The sequence below is a fragment of the Pinus tabuliformis genome, chromosome 9, assembly GCF_031772625.1.
Source record: "Pinus tabuliformis cultivar Carrire ecotype Pingquan chromosome 9, CPIR1, whole genome shotgun sequence".
In the NCBI taxonomy this organism is placed as follows: domain Eukaryota; kingdom Viridiplantae; phylum Streptophyta; class Pinopsida; order Pinales; family Pinaceae; genus Pinus; species Pinus tabuliformis.
The window spans coordinates 1,978,100,407-1,978,125,772 of NC_142307.1; the positions used below are offsets into that span (position 1 = coordinate 1,978,100,407).

Below are 25,366 nucleotides of genomic sequence, written 5' to 3' on the forward strand. Positions count from 1 at the left end.
GATCTCACTATCTCAGTGTGTTGTCCAAGTGCCCATCAAGCTCCTTATAATCTCTCGTTGGAGCACAAACGGACAAGATTAAAACATAATCAAAGGCTAAGATTAACTAGGAGTTGATCCTCGTCTTCTTCTAGAAGATTTGCACCAGATTTAATTAACACCCTTCAATTAATCACATTTCCTAAGTTTAGACTTAGGAATACATTAAAAATGATTAATTATTTTGATTAAACCATCACTAGGTGGAATTTTCCCAAACGATTTTGGGTCTTGGAGAATGCATGTGTCTTAGCCTCTCTACAAAATCTCGAGGTTAGAGCACATCCGATTCTACAGAAATCAACACTCCCTAATGTGCTCTAGTGTTGCAACCTAATGAAGCATCACTTTGTCTCTGCACCATCTCCTACTGTGTTGTTGATGTCTGGCTCGGTTGCCCATCAACTACTGCGCAACTCTCATTGTTGCATTCGTGCTACTGTTGGCCTTGCTAAACTACTGCCAACACTGCAACCTTCTCCATTTGTTGTTGTTGCAACTGCAACAACTACAACAGAAAATCATCCAAAATATTAAACCAAATGTGGTCAGTGTGATGCATCTGTCACTCGAGTCCTGACTGCTGCTAGACTCTACTCTGTCACTGAAACCTCTGCGTTGTTGCTGACTCTACTTTGTGCCAACTGCACTACTGCCAACTTTGCTTTGCGCTGCTCAGTCTCTGACCGCTACTAGCTACTACATTTGTCACTCTAGCACCTGACTGCACCAACTGCTACTGATCCATCCTGTACTGCATACTATGGTCTCCCGTAGCAAGGTATTGATTCATGAAGTGGACCTCCTCAAGAATCATGCCCATCCTGTAGATCTCTAAAGCTACAACTCCAAATCACCCACCTCACCCCTGGAGGTAACTCGGTGATCATGGCAAACTCTTCCTCCAATCTGGAGGATAGCCTGTCGATCTCAACGGATGCATCTTGTTGATCCTGTTTCTCTTTGTCCTTCTTTCTGAGAGGACACTGAGTGTTGTAGTGGCTAAGCTCACCACACCTGAAGCACTTGATCTTGGAAATGTCCTTCTTCCTCCTGCGCTTCTCCTATTGCCCCTTAGATGTGAGGGCCACATCTTCCTCCTCCTTTACTTGCTTCGTCCCATTGCTGCTGCTAGCACCACTAGTGGTGCTCTTCACCAGATCTCGCCTCATCTCCTCCTGCTGCAGATCAGCCCACACAAGTTCCCAATCTAGCAGTGTCTCTCTGCCCAGGATACTCTAAAAGAAAACTTGCCATTCTTCAGAAATGTTGTTTGGAGCTAATCGTACAAACTCTGTAGACTAGGGTGCTGACCCTACTAAAGCAAGTTGATCATGAACATCCTGAAGCCTAGTGAGGAGGGGGTCTATATGCTCCCCTTTCTGCATCCTTGTGCATCTCATATTGTCTTCAAGATACATCTTTCGTTGCTCGGAAGATACTTTGTACAGCGTAGCTAGTGCTCCCACATCTGTCGGGCAGTATCTTCGCCACCTATGTGAGATACCACGTGATCTCGAACCCCATCGAGAATCAGCCTCTTAGCTTTTGCCATCTCCTTGTATTTCTTAGTCTGCATCAGCGGGTACAACTACCACACTATCAATATAAGTTTTGAGATCATGCTCATCTAGAAGACAGGAAATTCTTGCCTTCTAGATCACATAGTTGAAGGCATCGTCCAACCGATCTTGATCTCTCAACCCAGTTGATGCCATCTCTTTGAAAATGTCGAACTCCTCCTCTTCTCCTCTGTGCAACTGCTGCCTAGCTATTCACACTCCCTTTTGGAGTGAGAAACTCCACACACAACTACTATTGTGATCTGCTAGGCAAATTTGAACTTCTTGGCTAGAAGTTCCCTAAGTAAAGAATTCCCTCAGAGTGTGCTCTTCCTTCCTCCTGACGCTATTTGCACTAGCAAACCGCTGCAAAATCTACGTCGCAGCTGACGATCTGCTCTGCAAGGAAACTGTTGCTACTCCCTCTGCCTCTGGTACTCTTCGATTTGGAAAATTTTATTCTCTGTCAATTCACTCACAGAAGTAAAATTTCCACGAAAAACTGACCCTCCTGGCCAAGGAAATATGTTGCCCCTTGTTGAGAAATCTAGGGCATTCAATGTTAACAATTTCTCTGCTTGATAATTGCTTGTGATATGTTTTTACTTCTTAACTTATGATCCTTTCTTTGTTATCTTCTTAGTGTGTTTTTTTCATCAAGACAAGTGACACAGTATATAGGCTTCTCCAGCCAAGGCCAAAACCTCTGTGTTTTTTTCATCAAGACAAGTGACACAGTATATAGGCTTCTCCAGCCAAGGCCAAAACCTCTCACCTCTTTAGAGGAAAACCTGATAAAATTCTTCTTCTAGATCTTTAATCGATAAGTACCAAGACCATGACACAGACCCTTGACTATAGTATCCTTCCAAGAACCTTGTCACCCACCTTGATGTTTTGCCTCTTCCTTCCTTTTCCTTTCATCCAAAAGAAACTCAATCTCTATCTCTTATACTGCACCTTCACAACTTCCCTAGAGAATCTCGGTCTCTAGGTCTTCTAGAGAGACACTTGGTCTCTACTTTGATCACATAGAAGAGGCTTTCTTTTGCTACCCTAGAAGAATTTCACTGCCTTAACTTCGCACTACCCAAAAGAATCTGCTGCCCAGACTTCACACTTCCCAGAAGAATCTGTTGCCCAAACTTCGCACTGTCCAAAAGAAACTTCACTATACCCAGAAGCTAAGTTGCGCGAAACGGGGAAACGGGTACGAGTTTCCGAAACAGGCACGGGTATGAAACGTGAACCCCCCCAAATTTTGGAAACAGGGAAACGCGAATATATATATAAGGACATTTAAGAAATATGTGCAATCATAAAGTATATATGATACATTCTGATTTATTACATTATGATAAAATTGTCAATTGTCAATGCATAAACTATAAGTCTCTAAATTTACATCACATTTACTCATGAATGATCACATAATGAAAATAGAAATATCCAAAATCAGCCACGAGAAATTTCTAATTTCTTGTCTCGTGCTTGATTGGGAGTCTCCTCCTACATGGTCGAACGACCTTAGTGCTCTTTATTGAATACAAGTTTCATACCCTAGTACCCTACATGCTCTTGATTATTGGGAGTCTCCCCTGCATAGAGGGCTTGGTTCTCTTGATTAAATACAAGTTCCATACCCTAGTACATGATAAAATCCAATGGAAACATTGCAATCCCCCCAATCTTGAAATCCTAAAAAACAAGTAAGTCTGCTGGATTTTGAGTGAGATCTAAAATTCTAATTTCTCCATATGAAATCCAATGAGGGTAAAACCACTCTCAAACATCCTGAGTCATTTCATGGTAATGTTAAAAATTTAAGTAAAATGATGAAAATGAAAAATAAAGGAGAATATCACTTTTATTTTAAGAATTTAACAATACCATGAATTGTGTATCAACACTAGGGCCATAGGCTTGAACATTCGGTTGCCCCACTCAAAAAACTCCTTTTTTTATAACTTGAGAGACATCTAGAAGCATCTAGAGGGTATTTGAGTCACCAAATAAAAAATTAGAAGCGAAAAAATAAAAATAAAAAATACAAGAAAAAGTCAAGTTACAAGAGGAAACTCCGACGTACAGCCCGAAAATGTGTTTCCAGCTGTACTAGCCACGTTTCCTCCTCGAGAAACGGGCCAGTACAATCGGAAACGCGTTTTCGGGCCGTACCCTACAGGTTTCCCCATTTCTGTTTCGTTTTCGTACGGAAACAGACCCTCTGCCCACGTTTCCTGCAACTTAGCCCAGAAGATGATGTCCCAAAAGAGTCTTCGCACTTCTCTTTTGTTGCTCCTTCGCTCTCCTTTTAGCCCTCTTTCTTCTACCTTCTCTTCGCACTTTTCTAGTGAATGCTTGTCCGAATTGTGTGTCTCCAAATGAGGTCGAGTAGGGCTATATATACCCTTCTTCGCTGCCCTTTAGGCGACTTGACAGCTGGAGTTTAGGTCGACTTCATCTTGTAGTTTCTTCATAGTTTGTAGGCTGACTTGAAAGGGTTTGGTGACAAGTTCTTGGAGGATACTTTACATAGACAATATTGACCTATTACAAAGTGTAATATGACTTCATTTACATGACAATGAATCTTTTATAATTAGATGAATAAACCCTAAAGACTCTCAATGGGAGTGTTGACTCAAAAACAAAATCCTTTGCTCATGAAACCCATGAAGCAAGTCAACATAATAATTTCATTTTTCTTATTTACATCTCTTTACATAAAATCATAATTACATGTCATTATAAAGACCAAACCTAGTTACACCTTTCAACACCCCTGAGGGTTTTGAACTGCTGCCTATGCAAAAATTCGAACTGCCTCCTTCCTTCTACACTGAGCTCTCCGGCTTATGATTTGTGCTCTGATACCATGTGAAAAATCGGTGACATGATACCCTACGGCAACCACTGATTAAATTTCTCCTACTTGTTAATTTCTTAATCAAGTTATTTACAGTGTTACACAGTAAACATCGAAATAAAATCTATTGCAGCCTTCACAACATAAAATACTACAGAAACAAAATATTGCACAGGAGAGAAATAAACACACACACAATAACACCGTTGTTTTTGGACAAACCTCCCCAGAAAAACCCAATGTGGGAAACCTGGTACAACTGCTGAGAGTTTTAATTATTATGCAATAGTTTCTGAGTAGAAATCTTTAGATGCCCAAACTGGCAATCTGATACAGAGAATAAACTAGCAAAGAGGTAGTGAGAAATATTCTCACACTATCACTGGCGATCCGAATCTAATCCAAGCTCTGGATAGCTAGCCCCACGCTGCCTCTGCGTGGGCTCACGCAATCACTGCGTGGGTTCACGCAGTCACAGCTTCTAGGAGTTGCGTCGCCCTTCCAGTTGATCAATTTGTTGACTGAAACTCGACTCTATAGCCCTCCAGTCTCACACCCGACTTTCGGCACTAGATCTCGACTGCTCCCAGCAAAATTACAGACTCCCTCTGAAGAACTGTGCTACCTCTCGTTGCCTTCTCTGCCTTGCACTCTTTGGAACTGGAAAAATCCCCTTTAGTCTACTATCCCTGCCCCTCACTGCAAGAAGATCACTTGATCTCTCTCCAGCAACTCAACGCTGCTACTCTTGAGAAATTCGATCTCTAGATCTCACTATCTTGGTGTGTTCTCCAAGTGCCCATCAAGCTCCTTCTTATAATCTCTCGTTGGAGCACCAACGGCCAAGATTAAAACATAATCAAAGGCTAAGATTAACTAAGAGTTGATCCTCGTCTTCTTCTAGAAGATTCGCACCAGATTTAATTAATACCCTTTAATTAATCACATTTCCTAAGTTTAAACTTAGGAATACATTAAAAATTATTAATTATTTTAATTAAACCATCTCTAGGTGGAATTTTCCCAAACGATTTTTAGGTCTTGGAGAATGTATGTGTCTTAGCCTCTCTGCAAAATCTCGAGGCTAGAGCACATCCGATGCTACAAAAATCAACAAGAACTAGTCCAAGAAAGAGATGACCACAACATAAGAGAAGAAATGAGTAAATATGTGAAAACGCCATCCCAATATAAGTGTGTCTAGTAGTGCTGGAACTAGAAGTTGAGACCACCAGAGAGGGGAGAACCAAAGATGAAGAAAATGTCTCATCATCCAAGTCCTCAATCACTGTGAAGGGGGCAATGCACTATCTGAGAAAGTCCACTGGAGAATACTTTGGGTAAAGAAGGCCAGATGCATGATCTTAGGACAGATCCTAAGACAAGCCCTAGAATGAGGAGCCCCACCACTCAAGACTAGGGCAATGAAGAAACTCTGAATTGATGACTGGCCATGGTAGAGAATGGAAACTAGCACAGTGGCCCGAGAGACAATATCTCACAATGGGCTCTCCTAGAGCCCAAAAGCCTGTCCATCCTATGAAGTCTATCCTAGGGCCCACTGCAAGCTCCTCATTGATCTATCTAAAGAAGGACATCCCATCAAGGGACAGCAAGAGATTCAAGGCCTCATTAATCTGATATCAGATGAAGTCTTACTCTCTTGCTATCATCTGCCACCTCATGCTAGCCAAAAGAAATAATCCTCCTGAACAGATCTGGAAAGAACCTAACTTTGTCTAAATTCAAATACATCAAGATTTTAAGAGTAAGAGCTCAGATATGAAAATAATTTCCAATTTAAAAAATAATAAATGTGACTGCAAAGCTTTTCTGCACATCAGATTGTAATATTGTACAGTTTATATTCACGTGTACTTTTTAACATCCTATAAGATCTATCTTGGTCTATGGAACCTGTTGTCCTAGAATCAAATATTGAATTTAAAAAAAAAAATATTGGGTTCTTATGAGCTTGTTTCTATACAAGTTGGAAATATATTAAGAATCAGTGAAACCAGCCGGGAGGAAAAGAACTGGATCCAGTAGTAAAAGAACATGTAGTGATGGAGGAATTCGATCGTTAGGCGGGTGGCGAGTAATCCCGTTAAGTGGTTAGGTGGATCATAAACCGTGCAAGTTATGGAGGGGGTGGCAAACCAATACGATCAAGTAATGGTCCAGCAACAGAAATAGAAGTTGGTTGTAATTCTCAGTCCGATGGAAGAAGAGGGAAATAGATGATTCGATCCTCTGCTGCCCGATGTGATCGTCCAGTCGTTAATTCGGTCCCAAAAGCCTCCCGGGCGAGCTAAAGAATATCCCACCTGCGATTTCCTCGTTCCATGTTCCATGCCCTACCTTCTAAGGAAGAGACACCCCTACCTCTGCTCTTGGACTCATCCCGGAATGAATAGCCATAATTCCTTCGCCCCATTGGAGGAAATATCCACCGCTAAAGGTATTCCAAGATCCTAACTGACCGCTTGAATAAAAAGAACAAGTAGGTTTGAGGGAAGCTGTGGAAAACAAGGAAGAAGTTTTAATCAAGCTGTAAGATCCAATGTCACTGGGTTCGCTGAATTTGAAACTTGAGGTTCGAAATTCAGCGAACCCCAAAAAAAAAAATCAAATTAGTTCAGGTTCGCAAAACCTGAAATCCAAACCTAAAGGTCAAACCTGATTGAATTCGAGCCTAATTGAATTTGAATCTCAAGTTAAACTTGACCGAAATAGAACCTAATTGAATTTGAACCTCAAGTCGAACCTAAAGCCAAATTTGATGAAAAAATTTAGGTTTGCACTTATGGATTATAACTACTTGACATTATTGACTTCCTTCTTTTAATTTTGAAATTTGAATATGTTATCCATGATTTTGCAATGTAGTTGTATTGTGACTTGTATGTTTAAATTTTTATTATGTTTAAATTTTTATTATGTTTTAATTTTGTGATTTTTTTCAAAGATTACAAGTATTTGACATTATAGACATTTTTTTAAATTTTGAAGATTGAAAATTATGTCATTTCTTTTTGCATTTGCAAACTACTATGGTGTATGTTTATATTTAACTAATGTCATTGATAAGTAGATGTTAATGTGATTAAATTATTCATATATGTTTACTAATCATAATTCTTACTCACATGTGTTTAATGATTGATTTTGATCCTTTATTATGTTATGTCATATATATATATATATATATATACTCGAACTTAATGTTGATCTTCAAATGAAGTTATGAACCTCACTGGAAAATTCAAATTCAAATTGAATTTAATCATTGTCAAACTCGAATTCAAACCCAAACCATGTGACATAGATAAGATCAGCAAACCAAATTGCAGATATTGGACCTCAAACATTGCTTTAGAAAACAAATCAGATACTCAAAGATTAGAAATGGAAAATCTCAGTAAGGAGCAAGATCCATGGAATGAAAAACTCAAGAGTTTGTGGTCCCAAGCCTCAGCCTTAGTCCTCAAGTGGCCTTGGTCATTTTTTGGGCTGTCAATAACTTTGTCCTTGAGCTCCTTAATGCTACCTGTTTCAAGCCCCGAGGGTTATCTCAATTGGTCAAGGTCCCATTGCTAAAGCACCTTGCCATTGGGAGGTCACGGGTTCAATTCTCCTCGACACCCTCGGAATTAGGCTCAGTGTAGTTTGGCCGGGGATGTGGTCCCTTCGGGTGGACCTACCTTGATTTTCTGCAGACAAAAAAAATACAACCTGTTTCAAGGACAGGCAGTCAACAGTAAAGCTACCCAAGCCCGATGAGTTGGGACAGTTTAATGCATAGCATAAGCAGGGCAGGCTGCCTTATGCAAAGGTAGCGGATATCACTCATGTTTCTCTCTCTGTTAATTGTGGTCACAATGGAATTAAGTTAGCATCGAAAGCCTCATAGACCTGGGAAAAATGATGGCGACTATCGTGAACAATCTGGAACATGAAGAGACCCTCCTAATCCTTTCAATACAAGTGTTTGGTTGGACAATTTCATGCAATCAGTGGGCTTTGCCCATCTAGGGAGCAGGAATCCCAGCCCAAGCCAACAAGGAAGTGGGCATGACAAAATCAGGAATTATGGAATTTTTACAAAGGATAGCACACAATCAAAAAACAAGTCAGGATATGTAAGGGGTATCATTTCACCAACGTGGAAAACGTCCAAGCAGAAGGATAGGAAAGTATATGTGCACTTTTGATCAAGCTGATAGACATTCTAGGTAGAAATGACAGAAAAGCATTTAAAATTCACTGCGAGATGACTCGGGGTTCGACTGAAAAGTCTTAAGGAACTTGAACACATCGGTGGATGATGCCATAGAAAGGATACTTTCAGATTATATAGAAGGAAAATGGGATGATGTAGTGGAGGCTTGGACTCGTCCTTATTCAATGCAGACCAAACCACCTTCCCCTCGCAAATGAAGGCAAGCGCATGTTCTTCTCAGCATCCAGGGCCACATTATGAACAGTACCAAGTTAGGCACTTTGCCTATAGTAAGAAATATCATTCGGAATAGAATGACAGTAAGCACAATAAGCTTAAAAAGTTTCACAGTTATCCTTCTATATCCATTTATAGACAAAACCATTAGCAGCTACATTAGATAATAAAGGGGACTAGAAAGTATATTCCACTATCGTATTTTGCCGATATGTAATTTCTCCTTCGACAGAGGATATTAATCTAAAAAGAACCTTCATTTGCCCAGGAAAATAAAAGAGTTTTTCCTGTGATTTACATGTCATATATGCAAACAGCTTCCAATTTAAAATAGTAATTGACAAATTATGATTACCTTAAAGCCTCGGTATACCAAATCCTTGTTCCAGAGCTGCTCGAACACCCACCACACACTCTCCATGAACTGCGGATCGAGTGTCTTATAGTCATTTTCGAAATCGATCCACCGTCCGACCCTGGTAATAATTTTCTCCCATTCCTTGCTGTACCGCATCACGATACTCCGACATTCTTCATTATACTTGTCAATGCCCATGGCTAGGACATCGTCTCTGCTCTTAATGCCTAGTTTGGTGTCAATCTCAAACTCCACGGGCAAGCCGTGGCAATCCCATCCAAACCTCCTGGTCACATGATGCCCTCTTGCGGTTTGGTAGCGGGTGACTATGTCCTTTATTGTGCCGGCAAGAATGTGACCATAATGAGGCAGACCGGTCGCAAAAGGAGGGCCATCGTAGAACACGTATTCAGGTTTCCCTTCAGTTTTCTTGAGCTGGGTATGGAAAGCGTCAATGGCCTCCCACATTTCAAGTATTTTCTCTTCCTGCTTCGGGAAGTTGAAATCTTTCCCTTCACAGACATCCTCCATGTTTCTGGTTTAGGGTTTTGTTTAACAACCACCAAAGAGAAACTCTAGCTGATGGATAATAGAAAATAATAATACGCCGGTCTCTCCTCTCAAACGCACAGAGAATACAGAGAAGCGGTAGGCCGAGAAGAAGTCAAATGTTTGTTCCAATAACTTTACATTTGATAAATCAATATTCTATTCTTTTATGGTCACTGAGCCTTGCTTTTTCAGTTCCCTTCCAAATCGAGTGCCTGTTTCTTCGGTTGAGTGATCGCGGATGAAGAAGGAGGTTTCTATATTCCTTTTGAAGCGAGTGCAGCTCTCTTCCGCCCGGTCTAACGCTGCAGATTGAGTTTAGGAACCGACCTTTCATAGGAAGAATATCAACTTATTCATCGGCTTAAAACGTCGGACAGCAATCTCTCAGTAACCAGCGTCTCCCCAGCGGGCTTTTCCCCCAGTTCCTTTACAAATCGAGTGCCTGTTTCTTCGGTTGAGTGATCGCGGATGAAGAAGGAGGTTTCTATATTCCTTTTGAAGCGAGTGCAGCTCTCTTCCGCCCGGTCTAACGCTGCAGATTGAGTCTAGGAACCGACCTTTCGTAGGAAGAATATCAACTTATTCATCGGCTTAAAACGTTGGAGAGCAATTTATTTCATGTCGTCGCAGAGTGATAGAGGAACGATGTGCATTCCATTAGTGAAATACATAAAAGAACTTCTCTTTTCTGAAACTTGCCCTAACGCAACAGGTTTTTTTAATTTAATAACTTGTCATTCAATTTTTAAATATTTTTACTTTTAATTAAATTATTTTTATTTAGTAAATTGCTATTTCAAAATTTTAAGTAAATTATTTTTTATTTAATAAGGGGTTATGAATTTTAATATTTTCATTTATTAAATTTTTCTCTATTTTAATTTAAAAATATTATTTTATTTTTTATTTTTTTCAGTCACAATAAGGTTTTAGGTTTTTCTTGTTTTTCTTCTCTACTTTATTATTTAAGTTTCTGCTACATTTTGAAGGGATTTTTAAGTATATTTTCTAGTTTAAATTATCTAAAATCTCATAGGGAGACAAGTTTGAGTATTAAACTCTTCACAATGGTGTGCTCTAATGGTTTTTTTAATATATTGAATACATCTATGTAATCAAAAAATTATTTTAAAACAATACAAATTAAGATTTGGCCAAAACAAAATCATCAAATTCTCATCAAAATTCCATAACGTACTTCTCTAATTCCTAATTTATTTTTTAAGTAAATTATTATTTATGTCAATTAAAGTTTTATATTAAAAAAAGTGGATATTATCCTACAATTTGGTAAATCTTAAAGGGGCTATAGTTTAAGTTTAGATGTATGAGTCATAAAATCATATTTTTGTATAAAAGAGAACTTGATACATAGGTTAGGAACAAAGTAAACCCTAGTTAAAATTGATTCCATCAAAAAGACGCTTTATAAAACAATAATAGGAAGAGTGAAGGTCCAAAAAGAGAGGTCTTATTACATATAATAGTCTCTCTCTCTCTCTCTCCCTATATATATATATATATATATATATATATATATATATATATATATATATATATATATATATATATAGGCGTAGTCTAACTTACAGACGAAATAACCCTTTTCACCTGAATTCACCAAAATCTCACAATAAAATTTCAAGGTTTTTTGTTGTTTAAAATACATTTTTGAATGCATAAATGGATTTAGCACCCTTGAAAACCCCTGCAACACTCCAATTATGCATATTAAACAATTTAAACTCAAGTTTTTAAAAATCTCTATCAAATTTTGATTAAAACTATCCTGAAAAAATGGTCGTGAAAAAGGATGCCTATATGTGTGTGTGTGTGTGATGTATTTAGTGCTTACATTTCTATCAATATTTTTGTGATCAATTTTATGGTAAATCTTTATGTTTTCTCTCCTCCTCTCTCTCACATTCAAGCCTCCTAGATCTTAGCCCTCAAAATCTAAATGAGTGGTATCAGAGCAGGTTACGATTCCGTGGGAACGAGAGTTAGAAACATATTTCAATTTCAAAGTTTTGCAACATTCTTCAACCTCCTTTTAGCACTCTTTGAGTCCATTTGTTTTGGCATATATTGTAAGTATCTCAGTTGGTCAATGAGCATTATCAGGTTTTCTACCCTTGGATCACCATTCACCATTGCATAAGCATTATTACATGGATTCACTACATCCACTGGTCTACAAGACGGAGGTTTTATGACCTCTACAACAACCTATGTTGCTTTACAAACCCTTGGCATCCTTTATGGCCCTTTGCACTCGGTATTCGTGTATTCATTGTCACTGTAGATTTATACAGCCATTTGATAGCTTAAAAAGTTGGCATGCAAAACACAAAAGCTTGGGCAACCTTGTTTCAACCATTTTTCAAATTTTCCATGTTGGTATGGCCACCACAAAATCACAATAATGGATGGAACGCATGGCAGTGAACTTCAACAAACTTTATGCAGGTGCCATGACCTCTACATAGTGCTTCAAACGGTGCACAATAGTTCATTTTAAATGATTTTTTGTTAGCTCAAATGGATCTTTTCACAGATTTTGATTTGGCTTCTTGGTTTAAGAGATATCATTGATTGAAGTCACACATGTTTATAAAGCAACGCAACCGCATGTACCTTGAGTTTCAATAATGATTTTCTCACTCCACAAATCATTAGAGCAAGTGCCTTATATTAATGGAAAGGTCTCTTTAATACCTCATATGTATCTTCGATGAAAATTGATTTCATCACCTGCAGCAAAATTTATCAGGGAAGTGGTAGCAAGATGTTCATTACCAAAATTTCAGGTCATCCACAAACCCAAGGTTATGGATAAACCACACAAAACCCTTCTTAAAGCTTTACATTGCCAACTCGGTTATGGGTCATCCACAAACCCATGATTATGCGTTAACCACACAAAGCCCTTCTCTTCATTGGCACTTGACACATTGTAATCATGATGGTTATGGGTCATCCACAAACCCACAATTACAGGTCAACCACACAAAATCCTTCTCTTCATTGGCTCATGGCATATTGTAATCATGATTGTACATTAAACATTATGGAGTCCCTTTTTTTTAGCTTTTTGAATGATAGGGACCATCATTTTCTAAATGGGGGAGGGTTGATTTGATTCTTAGGGGGTTATAGTCTAAGTTTGAATGTATAGGTTATGAAGTCATTTTTTTTATGTAAAAGGAAACTTGATACATATGTAGTTGATGGAGTAAACCCTAATTAAAATCGATTCCATCAAAAAGACACCTTATAAGAAGGCAATAGGAGGAGTGTGAAGGTCGAGAAGGAGAGGTCCCAAAATTGGCCTCATTGCATGTAATAGTTCTTCTTATTGAAATTCTCCATCTTCTCCAATTCTCACTCTCTCCATCCATCTCTCTTTGTATTTTTGTGATGTATTCACTTCTTACATTTTTATCAATATTATTGTGATCAATTTTATGGCATGTCTATATGTTTTCTCTCCTCCTCTCTTGACATTCAACCCTCTTGGATCTTTGCCCAGAAGATCTGGATCCCCCTACTATTAGGGAAACCAGGCTAGGTACAGAATTTCAATTTCCATAGAAACCATACAATGAGTTTACTAAATTTAAACCAAAACATAAGAACATCAGTGTGAGAGATGTGGCCTCCAAGGCCATCCTTAAATAAAAAACTAGGAAATATAAGTTTGAAGAGTGAAAAAACAATGAACAAAAAGTACATTTAGGATGCCAGAACTTGGGGCTTCAACAAGGATGGGATCCCTATTGTCTTATGGAGAGAAACCTGGAGTAGGGGGGTAGGTTGAAGCGAGTTTCAATTATGTTGACTTTGTAGTCCATGGAAAGCATGTGTATTTATATCTAATCTAGTTGATAGAGAATATGTGTTTGGCCTCGTTCTTATCGATCAACACCCATCTAAACAACATTTTTAAGTGTTAATGGATGTCAACCGTGTGCATGTAGTGGTTGAAGCGACCCTTAAAATATCTTGTGTTCAAAACCCAATTTCCCACCTTTGTAAGCACCTTTTCTCCACTTTCCCTTTTAATAGTTTTGTTTGTCACATATTTTTTTAAAGTTGGTACTTTAAAAGAATATAAATAAGTAAATTTAAAAAAAAAAAACAAACAAAAAAAAAACAATTCTATTTTTCATATGAAGTTTTATCCATCAATTTGGTGTCTCACTTGACTATTATTTTAAAAAACAAATCATATTGTTGAGAGTAAAACACAATTTGAAACAATATTAAGGAATTTTATTACCTAAAAACGCCTTATATATAAGGGGAAATAATTATAGGATCCTTCCTAATCTCTTGATTACAATATTTGTAAGGATTCTACATTTTTGTTAGTGATGCATTTGCATGAAAGAGTGATGGGATTCATGGGGTTGTCATCCAAGCCAATTTATTAGAAGGATTTAGTTCACGCTAAAGCTTCTCTTGCATCAAGTTAGTCTTCAATCACACCAAGTTCATATAGTCTTAATAAAATAGACAAGCACTGAGCTTTAGAGGTCAAGCATATTGATCCAGGTGGATGTTGGTGGCCACCCACCAACCCATTTGGACCCCCACAACTGTCTCTTTCAGTCTTTTCAGTTTCCTTAATTGTAGCACAACTTACTATTTTTAGCAGTTTTTCGGGTCCTAAACTTCCGGAGCCGTTTTGAGGCCCTAAACGACGTTTTTTTGGGAATCTGGGGGCAACATGGGTCTATAGACCGATGTTGCCCTTCCCAAAGTGGTAGTGCTCGGATAGATCTTTCTAACGAGCTATTGTACGCGTCAAACGGAGATCGTATGCCAAAGTTACGACCCCGGGAAATTGATGTACCAATTTACCCAAACGGGGCCCACAATTTGGCGTTTCATCTTCTAGGGTTAGGTTTCGGGATGTGAAGGGTTTTCCATTGTTTCTCAACAATAAATAGGCCTTCGAGCCTCATTGTAATACGGTTCGGAACAGTTCAGAGGCATGTAGCCATCACATCTCTTCTCAGAGATAAGCTACCATCGCCCTAGCTAGTTTATTGCCATTTCTGTTTGTAAGCATATTTCAGTATTTTCCATTAATGAAACGAAGTATTATTTCCGCTGCATCTTTGTGTATATGGTTATCTCTGTAATTTGTTGCGTTCCTGTTTAAATCCGGATCAGTGGTATCAGAGCGGTCTGCTTTTTCTCTGTTTTTCTTTGCATGTCCCCAACGAGGTCGGGATATAAGGAGTTAGGGCTTGAACTGGTCGAACCTTTGCAAGACCAGCCTCGCAAATCCCGACGGCCTCCCATGGCGGGTGAGAAGAAAGACGAGGGGGCAGGAGATCCTATCAAAATCTTGCTCGAAGAAGCGCTCGAGCGGCAAAGGAACGCGATGATGGATAGCTTTGCGCAGATCCTTCAGCGGCTACCCAGAAGTGACGCATCGGCTTCCAGCAGCAACTCTGGAAACGCCACACCGTTCAAGGTACAAGTTAATTTTGAAATCCCCATATTCGAGGGTCAAATAGACGCAGATGCCGTAGATGAATGGTTAAATCTGCTAGATGGGTATTTTTCTGTTCATGAATTTTCAAGTCGGGAAAAGATTGTTTTTGCTCTTCTCAAAGCAGCCCCCCACGTCAAGGACTGGTGGGAAACCTACTGCGAGCAGAAGGATGAAAGTACAGGCTCACTATTTTCAGCCGCACCCACTTGGAATGACTTTCGGGATGCCATCAAGGAGCAGTATTACCCTGTCGGAAGCTATGAGGACAAATACATCAAATGGACCACATTGCGGCAGGGACGAGACCAAGATGTGCCGGAGTTCACAAACATTTTTCATACCCTTCGCACACAGTTGGGTATCAAAGATTCTGAGCTGCATCTGGTACTCAAATACCGCGGCTGCCTGCACAGATACATCCAGGAAGAGATGGTGTTCTTGAACATCTCCTCGCTCGGCACGGCGTACCGATATGCTGTCAAAATCGAGCAAAAGTTCAAACAGAAGAAGCGAGACTTTGGATCTGCAAATCCGAAGCCCAAAGGACAAAGCCAAGGCGGGGTGACCCAAGACAACCCGTCGAAGCCGCAAGAAAAGAACAACACCATGAAGCCGAAGAAAGACACAGGAAAGTGGTGTGAGTTCCACAAAAGTCCCACTCATAACACAAGTGAGTGTCGGACCAAGCAGTCGCTGGTGGCCGAGTTGAAGGCTTCCGAATCAGATGCATGTTCCGACCCTGAGCCAGAACCCGACAAGGGGAATGGCAAGGGGAAGCAGATCATTGATGCGGATCCCAGCGCCACTGTTGCCACCGCCAAGATCAAGAAAAATGAGCCCGAAGATCCAGAGGAGGGGGAGCGCCTTTTCCACTCACAGATGTGGGTGAAGGGTTCGCCGCTACAATTCATTGTTGACAGTGGCAGCCAAAAGAACCTGGTTTCAGCAGAGGTCGTGAAGCGGTTGGGCCTACCGACTACACCACACCCGCAGCCATACAGTATCGGGTGGCTTCATGAAGGACGAGATCTGAAAGTTCGCCAGCAGTGCCGACTTCCCTACAGCATCAAACCCTTCACAGACGAGGTATTGTGTGATGTTACACCTCTGGATGTTTGTGATGTATTATTAGGCCAGCCATACTTGTGGAGGCGACATGCTGTGTATGAGTCAAGGCCTCGCGCTGTCATTATTTCTTTGGGTGATTCATTATACAGGATACCGGAGGTAGCCCCACCTACCGCCACATCTTTGATTACTACCAAGAAAGGCAGCAAGCTCATATCACAAACCAGGAAATTCATCTGTCTGGTTCACTCCCAAAATAAGGGGAAGATCGTTGCTACATCCATGACCCCTACAAAGGGTTCCTCCACGCAGCAGCAACATCAAAGGGATACGGTCATGACAAAACACAGGAACAACTTCTCCTCACCCACATGGGTACCACACAAGTTTCAGGTGGGCAACAAAGTCTGGTTGCATCGACAGAAAGAACGCCTTACCAGAACCCATCAGAAGCTCAGATCACTCCGACATGGTCCTTACAGCAGTACCAAGGCTATGGGGAACAATGCTTTGGAGCACATCATTCCTCCATTCCTTCGCCTGCACCAAATGTTCAATGTGGACCATCGTCGACCATGCTTTCCACCATTACTGGACACATCAGAGATTGCAGGACAAGTTCAGCAGATGGAGGAACTCAACGCAATGGGGACCATTGCTTCCTAAGGGGGGAGGAATGATCCAGGTGGATGTTGGTGGCCACCCACCAACCCATTTGGACCCCCACAACTGTCTCTTTCAGTCTTTTCAGTTTCCTTAATTGTAGCACAACTTACTATTTTTAGCAGTTTTTCGGGTCCTAAACTTCCGGAGCCGTTTTGAGGCCCTAAACGACGTTTTTTTGGGAATCTGGGGGCAACATGGGTCTATAGACCGATGTTGCCCTTCCCAAAGTGGTAGTGCTCGGATAGATCTTTCTAACGAGCTATTGTACGCGTCAAACGGAGATCGTATGCCAAAGTTACGACCCCGGGAAATTGATGTACCAATTTACCCAAACGGGGCCCACAATTTGGCGTTTCATCTTCTAGGGTTAGGTTTCGGGATGTGAAGGGTTTTCCATTGTTTCTCAACAATAAATAGGCCTTCGAGCCTCATTGTAATACGGTTCGGAACAGTTCAGAGGCATGTAGCCATCACATCTCTTCTCAGAGATAAGCTACCATCGCCCTAGCTAGTTTATTGCCATTTCTGTTTGTAAGCATATTTCAGTATTTTCCATTAATGAAACGAAGTATTATTTCCGCTGCATCTTTGTGTATATGGTTATCTCTGTAATTTGTTGCGTTCCTGTTTAAATCCGGATCACATATAGAGGTAGGTAAGTATTTTTTTAGCCCTTAAAGTGCTACTATAATTTGTTGGTCTAATGGGTTCTGACCATTGTTAATTGATTTGTACCAATGGATTCATTCCAACTTGATTACAGATGGCAGTATTCTTTTGTGTTACTAAAGTTTATTTGTAGTTTAGTTTTACAATTTTGATGACTAACATGAAATTTTTGAGGGAGCATCATGGTTTTGGGGAGGAGCAAGCCTTTATTATTACCCCATGGCTTCTAGATTTTGATCTACTAAGATTGTATCCATAATGTTAGTCTAAGTCAGATTCTTGAGTGTACTACTTCGTTTTTGGCATCCTTTTGTATTTAGAGATATTGGAACTATAGACAATTTTTTAAAGTATGATTCCAAGTAGACTTGATAATATCTTCTTACATATGTTTAGATATGTGTGGGGATTGGTCTTAGTAAAAAATTTCTAAATAGAAAGGTGCTAAATCATGAAAAATTTAAATGGATTCAATCATTAGAGTATGAAAACACAACATTTTCATGTTGTATTTATCATCATATAGGACAAAAACAACAATCTTGTCCACAAGCAAGAAGTGGTCCTAGTGATGCAGGGTTACCCCTGCTTACACCCACAATATGCATATCAAATGCATAATCACATTGCCTTGCCCAGGAATATCATTTCCCCTGCCTAGTCAAACCTTCATTCTATTAAGGTTTAAGGCTTCTTCATTAACTTAATTATGCGGAAACATGTTATTTGACTACACCTAGTCTTTCCCTTCATTAACCTTTAAGCATAACTTAATTCAACCTCATTAACCTTGATTAATCCTTAAGCCTCGCATAATAACCATACCCGCTCTTAACTTTGGTTAATTCGGACTTAACCCATAAACCTACAACCGCAAATTATTTCTATTTTACCCCTTTTTAATAGAAATACACATAAACTTACCTTTCTACCAATCCACGGCCCTTGCACATTTATTGAGGTTTACCTTTATCGGGTTCGTTCTCCACCGTAGATTTCAACCCCATGATATGACGGTTGATTTCCTTAAACTGATCAATCAAACTTGCGCAACAATCCTCCATCGTTGATCTGCACTCAATGGATCCGACGGTCCACGACGATTTCGGGTGAGTCAAAAGCATGGAGAGTACCCGCCCGATAAAGCGGTTTTCTCTCTCCACCCTCGTGCTACGTGTTAATCGATAAGTGGAATCGGGTGACTACCCTCTAACACCACTTACCACTTCTACATTGCCTGAAATACCACTTTGTATTCGAGAAACCACCTCTTCACTGGTTATCTTCCGCGCTCTTCCACCATGCGTGACCTTAGATCTTCTATCATCGACGGTTGCGATGGCTTCTCCAGATTCCTCTTCCGCTACTGCTTAAATCAATCTCCTCCATTCATTTCTTGACACCAGTCTACGCGATTTAATCTTGGCCGCTCATTTCCTTTGACCTCATCCGTTGATCTCTAAGATCCAATGGTTCATGTGCGCTCATTCTCCGTCTGTCTCTTCACTTTGACTTTGCATCATTTCTTCAATGTTTTGTGGTTTCGGGTTTTTCTTCAGGGTTTCGACCTTCCGCTCTTCCACTGCTCAACTCTCTTTGAGCTTAAATCTGCGAATTCTCACAATGCTTCCTCTCCAGAGCGTTATTCTGAATCTCCAATTGGATTCAATGACCCATTATGATTCCTAAAAATCATTTCCCTCCTCTGTGTAGTTCTACAGAACTCTGCATGCAACCTCTGTTACAGAATACACAACTTACACGTAATCCAATCATTCAATATTCATTTCACACATCTATATAGTTCTGGAATAAACCTTGTGTATATAAATATAAACAACTTATTACATATCGAGACTCTTTGTCTCTCAGGCCTGATCTTCAATATCAGTGGCCTCTATTTTACAGTCTACCAGTAGGCTTATAGTCACACCCTAACTAGCACTATCTAACTAGTTAACTATCTACTGTCTAACCATCTAACTCCTGTTTATGCCTTTTAGGCTTACATTTATACCATAAAGGTTATGTTGAACTAATTCTGGTTCATATCCTTAATCTACTGAACTGACTCCTAAATGTCCTCTAAGTCCACTTCTAACTCCAATTAATCCCTAAGAATCCTCTCTAGTTCCTCAAATCATGAAACTACCTTAAGAGTTATAATTGACTTCTAACTCTCTCATCATTATTAACCACTCATGTTTTCCTTCATTCGAGAGAATTTACAAACCTCCTCACAACATCTAATTAATTCCTATTCTAATCACTTAAACATTAAAGATTACATACATAGGAATCCATCTTCCTTGAAAATACAAGACCCCCTATGTCTACTAGAATACAATTAAATTGTTGAGTTGAATGCTCCTGCATCAGTCTCCCAAGGTTAAAATAATCATGATCTCCTGATCATGTGTTTCTAATCTTTGTATTCCTGGATCCCATACTTTGTTCTGTAATTTGTCTCTGGTTGTTGTTGTTGTTTGTTGTTGTTCTCTAGGTTTCCATACTTTATGTTGCATTGCCCCACTGGCTATGATCTCACAGTTTGTTGCTGTCTTTCATTTTCTATTGCTCCTTTGCTTTCTTGTTGTTGTCTTCTTCTAAAACACCTTTACCATTATCCTTCTTATCAGTTCGATCTCTCTATCCAGTATATCTTCTGACTGATAATTTATGTCTTCTCTTTGAAGTTGTTGGATTCTTACTGCCACCCTTTCATCCTTATCCTCTTGTTGTGTTCCAAACAACATCTGTTCCACCTCTGTAAATTTACTTTCAATAGTCCTCCAATTTCCTTTGTAATTGACTCCTTTCAAATACAACACTATGATGTTCATCAATCCTAGCATATTTTCCCAGTAGCATAATATCTTTGTTCCATGGATCAAACTTTTCCATAGATCCTTCTTCTTTCATCTTTATTTCGCTGCTCATCTGTGCCAAATTTTCTCCAGCATTTGCAACAAAACCTGCTCTCACAAAACAATTGTTAAAATAAAAAACATAAGCCCTCAGTGCCTCTTCTTCTTTTGACAACATTTCAGTATGATGTTCTGATTTTTTCTCCTTTATCAGCACATCAGTATGCTGATTCAACCTCTTTAAAGAATTCTCTAAAGAACTCTTAAGAATGTCAGCTAGTATCTCTTCCACATCATCTGCTCTAATGATGTCTTCATGCTCTTGTCCACCGTAGTGAACTCCTTCCTTTGCAATCACACTATCATACTCTGAATTTCCCAGCAAATATTCCAGCAATGCAATTTCTATGTGACACTTCGCAAGTACTTAATCATCACTTATAATCCCTACATTTATAAACGGATTATCAGTTTGAAAATTACAAGGCTCATCAATTTCAATTGTTGTTTCACATATCAGTTCTTCAAATTGAACTTCATCTCTTTTTCCCACAAGAAATCATCCCTGTGTTGTAACAGTTTCATTACTAAGTTCTTTTTGCTACAATAAGTCACTGCCTTCCTCATTCAAGAGATATTCTCCCTTATCCTTTACTCCAGAGTATTCATCTTCTGAAAGATACTTTTCCATACTTTTGACAACTTCAAAAGATTTCTCATCCTCTACAAAACCCTCCTTTGTTAGTGACCAATCATTAGATGTTCTTTCTCCCAAGGTTAAATCCTTTGCATAGGTTTCTTCCTTCTTAACATCTTTCAGTAGATGTCCTTCTTTTTTACTGACTGTCTCAATAGCTTCCATGGTTATTTCCACTGTGCCTATCATCATGGTGAACTGATGATCCTTTACTATGTTTTCAACTAACATAGTCTCTTCTTCAAGTTTGCCTTTAATCTCTTGTTGTTTACCTTCTCCAAGAGTTATCCTTGTCTCACCATCTACATTAATACTCTCCTGCATTTGTTCTGCATCCACAGACAAACTATCAACTTTAAAAACATAAGACCCTATGGTCCCACTTGATGTTTTAGCCATCATATCTCCTTGTTGTTCCAAGTTCTCTTTATGACTCAATTTTTATTCGATGGTCTCCTCTTCAATCTCCTCAAGCCATTCACTTGGTTGCTTGATATCTTTCCCCCACTGTATATGAGACCTATCTATCTCATCTTCTTCCAGAACAGAATTTAGATTATGCTTGTCTTCTTCCTCCTTTATGACAATATCAACAAATTGTCCTTTTTTACATTTTCACCTGCAAATATACACAAATTATTAGATTTAAAATCATGTAACCTTTTTGTCTCACTTGAAGTTTCAGTCTTCAAGTTTTCATTTCCTCCTAGAACTTCACCGTGCTTTGGTTCACAAATAGAAACTTCCATTTCCAAATTAACCTCTCTGAGTTTTTCCATCAGCCACTTCACTTGCCTCTGTTGTAGCCTTCTCTATAACTTAGACCACTTCACTGGCTTCTTCTTCAATACCCAACCTAGTCTCTGGCTTTCCTCAAGTATTCTCCTTAATGCATCGAGTTGTTCTTTTAACTCCGCAATCTCTTTGTCAAGCTCCTCTTGACTCATTCTCTTTCCATTTGCCTTGGCATCCTCTTTATTCACTTTTCTTCTGTTGTGGTTTTCCTCAGAACCTCTACTATGACTATCAGTAGTCATCTTCTCCTTCTCTATCTTCATGAGCTCCTGACTCACTTACTATGAGCTGCATTAAAGCCTCTACAACATCAAGTCCTCCCTGCTGCCTCTTACCTCACCAAGCTATCCTCTATACTTGGTCTTTTGGCAAGCCCTTGGTTCTCTGTCTCTAGAACCTCTTTTGAGCACTTCTCTCTGCTCCGTCTAGGCTTCAACACATATGCATATTCTAAGAACACAACTGTCCTCTTGTATTTCAATCACAATGAAATACTTGGTTCTGACCATCTCTTCTTTCGCTTATAAAGTCTTATTCACTTCCTTCATTACTTAGCAATTCTACCCACATCCTCTATGGAATTTCCTTTGTGAGCTACAACAATACCTCTGTAGTAACAAGTCTCCTTCTAGCTATATATGCCTCACTGAGCTTCTCTCCTCTTCTGAGCTCAGCCTCTTAGCATTTCTTTGGTTTTTTTCTCTAGAACCAATTCAGGCACTCCTTGCTCTAGATGTTGCAACCTTCTCACCTTCTTTTGTTGTTATTTGTGCATCAATGTACAAACACACATTCTCCAATCAAATCAAAACAGAGCAGATCACCTCACCTTCAAGATCTCTGCATGATCTTGTTCCACCATTCCACCTGTACCTCGAATGGATTGTCCTTTGTTTCTTGCATCTGCAAGTTCTGCTACATGTCACCACTGTGTGCCTACTTTCTGTCATATTAGAAGCTGATCCTTCCTTACCTGCATAAACATCTTTGACACATAACTTTGTTCTCAATTCTTTGAAATATAATTTCTTTGTTCTATTTTAACACCAATTGTTTCAATTACAATTCCGCTCCAATACTAAATGATGTAGGGTTTCCCTCGCTTACACCCATAGTATGCATATCAAATGCATAATCACATTGCCTTGCCCAAGAATATCATTTCCCCTGCCTAGTCAAACCTTCATTCTATTAAGGTTTAAGGCTTCTTCATTAACTTCATTATGCGAAAACATGTTATTTGACTACACATAGTCTTACCCTTCATTAACCTTTAAGCGAGACTTAATTCAACCTTATTAACCTCGATTAATCCTTAAGCCTCGCATAATAACCATACCCGCTCTTAACTTTGGTTAATGCAGACTTAACCCATAAACCTACAACCACGCATTATTTATATTATACCCCTTTTTAATAGAAATACACATAAACTTACCTTTCTACCAATCCACGACCCTTGCACATTACCGAGGTTTACCTTTATTGGGTTCATTCTCCACCGTAGATTTCAACCCCATGATTTGAGGGTTGATGTCCTTTCCTGATCAATCAAACTTGTGCGACAATCCTCCGTCGTTGATTTGCACTCAATGGATCCGATGGTCCATGACTATTTCGGGTGAGCCACAAGCACAGAGAATACCCGCCCGATAAAGCGGTTTTCTCTCTCCACCCTCGTGCTAATCGTTGGTTATCTTCTGCGCTCTTCCACCATGTGATGACCGTAGATCTTCTACCATCGACGGTTGCAACGGCTTCTCCAGATTCCTCTTCTGCTACTGCTTAAATCAATCTCCGCCATTCATTTCTTGACACTAGTATACGTGATTTAATCTTGCCCGCTTATTTCTTTCGACCTCGTCCGTTGATCTCCGAGATCCAACGGATCCTATGCGTTCATTCTCCATCTGTCTCCTCACTTTGAATTTGCGTCATTTCTTCAGTGTTTTGTGGTTTCAGGTTTTTCTTCAAGGTTTCGACCTTCCACTCTTCCACTGCTCAACTCTCTCTGAGCTTAACTCTGTGAATTCTCACATCGCTGCCTCTCCAGAGCATTATTCTGAATCTCCAATTGGATTCAATGACCCATTATGATTCCTCCAAATCATTTTCCTCCTCTGTGTAGTTCTACAGAACTCTGCCTGCAACCTCTGTTACAGAATACACAACTTACACGTAATTCGATCATTCAATATTCATTTCACACATCTACACAATTCTGGAATAAACCTTGTATATATAAATAGAAACAACTAATTACATATCGAGACTCTCTGTCTCTCAGGCCTGATCTTCAATATCAGTGTCCTCTGTTTTACAGTCTACCTGCAGGCTTATAGTCACACCCTAGCTAGCACTATCTAACTAGTTAACTATCTACTGTCTAACCATCTAACTCCTGTTTATGCCTTTTAGGCTTACATTTATACCAGAAAGGTTCTGTTGAACTAATTCTAGTTCAGATCCTTAATCTACTGAGCTGACTCCTAAATGTCCTCTAAGTCCACTTCTAACTCCAGTTAAACCCTAAGAATCCTCTCTAGTTCCTTGAATCATGAAACTACCATAAGAGTTATAATTGACTTCTAATTCTCTCGTCATTATTAACCACTCATGTTCTCCTTCATTAGAGAGCATTTACAAACATCCTCACAACATATAATTAATTCCTATTCCAATCACTTAAACATTAATGATTACATTCATAGGAATCCAACTTCCTTGTAAATACAAGACCCCCTATGTCTACTAGAATACAATTAAATTGTTGAGCTGAATGCTCCTTCATCACCTAGCAGGAAAAAGAGACATTATTTTCCCTCTCAAGACCAATAACCTTACCATCCTCTCTCCCCCTCAACCCACCCTCTTTCGCATGATAAAGATGACAAGAGTTCAAAAGATTACCTATTTGTGAGGAAGAGAAAGATATTAACGAAGGCTCGAAAGTAAGAAATGAAGATACAAAACAACAAGAGGGTTATGAAGAAATGAAAGAAGGCGATTCTCCCTATTGCAATAAATGGTCCAATAGAAGGATTGAAAGGATCACATGAACATGAAATATTTGAGTCTAACAAGGAGCAACCTTTATTTCAAAATACATAATATATAATTTATAAGTGGTTCTTGTGGAACCTCCACCAATGGGATGAAGAGCTCGAAAAAAAACAAAAACAAAAAAAACAAGCAAACAGATTAAGAACATTACTTCTTAATAGTATTGATTACTTTCTAGATATGATATTGGAGT

At 39.3% G+C, this 25,366-nt stretch overlaps 1 protein-coding gene across 1 annotated transcript in view; it reads right to left on the reverse strand.

Moving 5' to 3' along the window:
• LOC149156938 (isoleucine--tRNA ligase, cytoplasmic-like) overlaps positions 1 to 10,516 on the reverse strand; it is a 322,103-nt gene extending 311,587 nt beyond the window's left edge. Inside the window, exon 1 of the mRNA XM_089438854.1 lies at positions 9,285 to 10,516. Within this exon, the coding sequence (XP_089294980.1) occupies positions 9,285 to 9,818 (534 nt within the window). The 5' untranslated portion in view covers positions 9,819 to 10,516. The remainder of the gene's footprint in view (positions 1 to 9,284) is intronic.
• Positions 10,517 to 25,366: the final 14,850 nt, after the last annotated feature.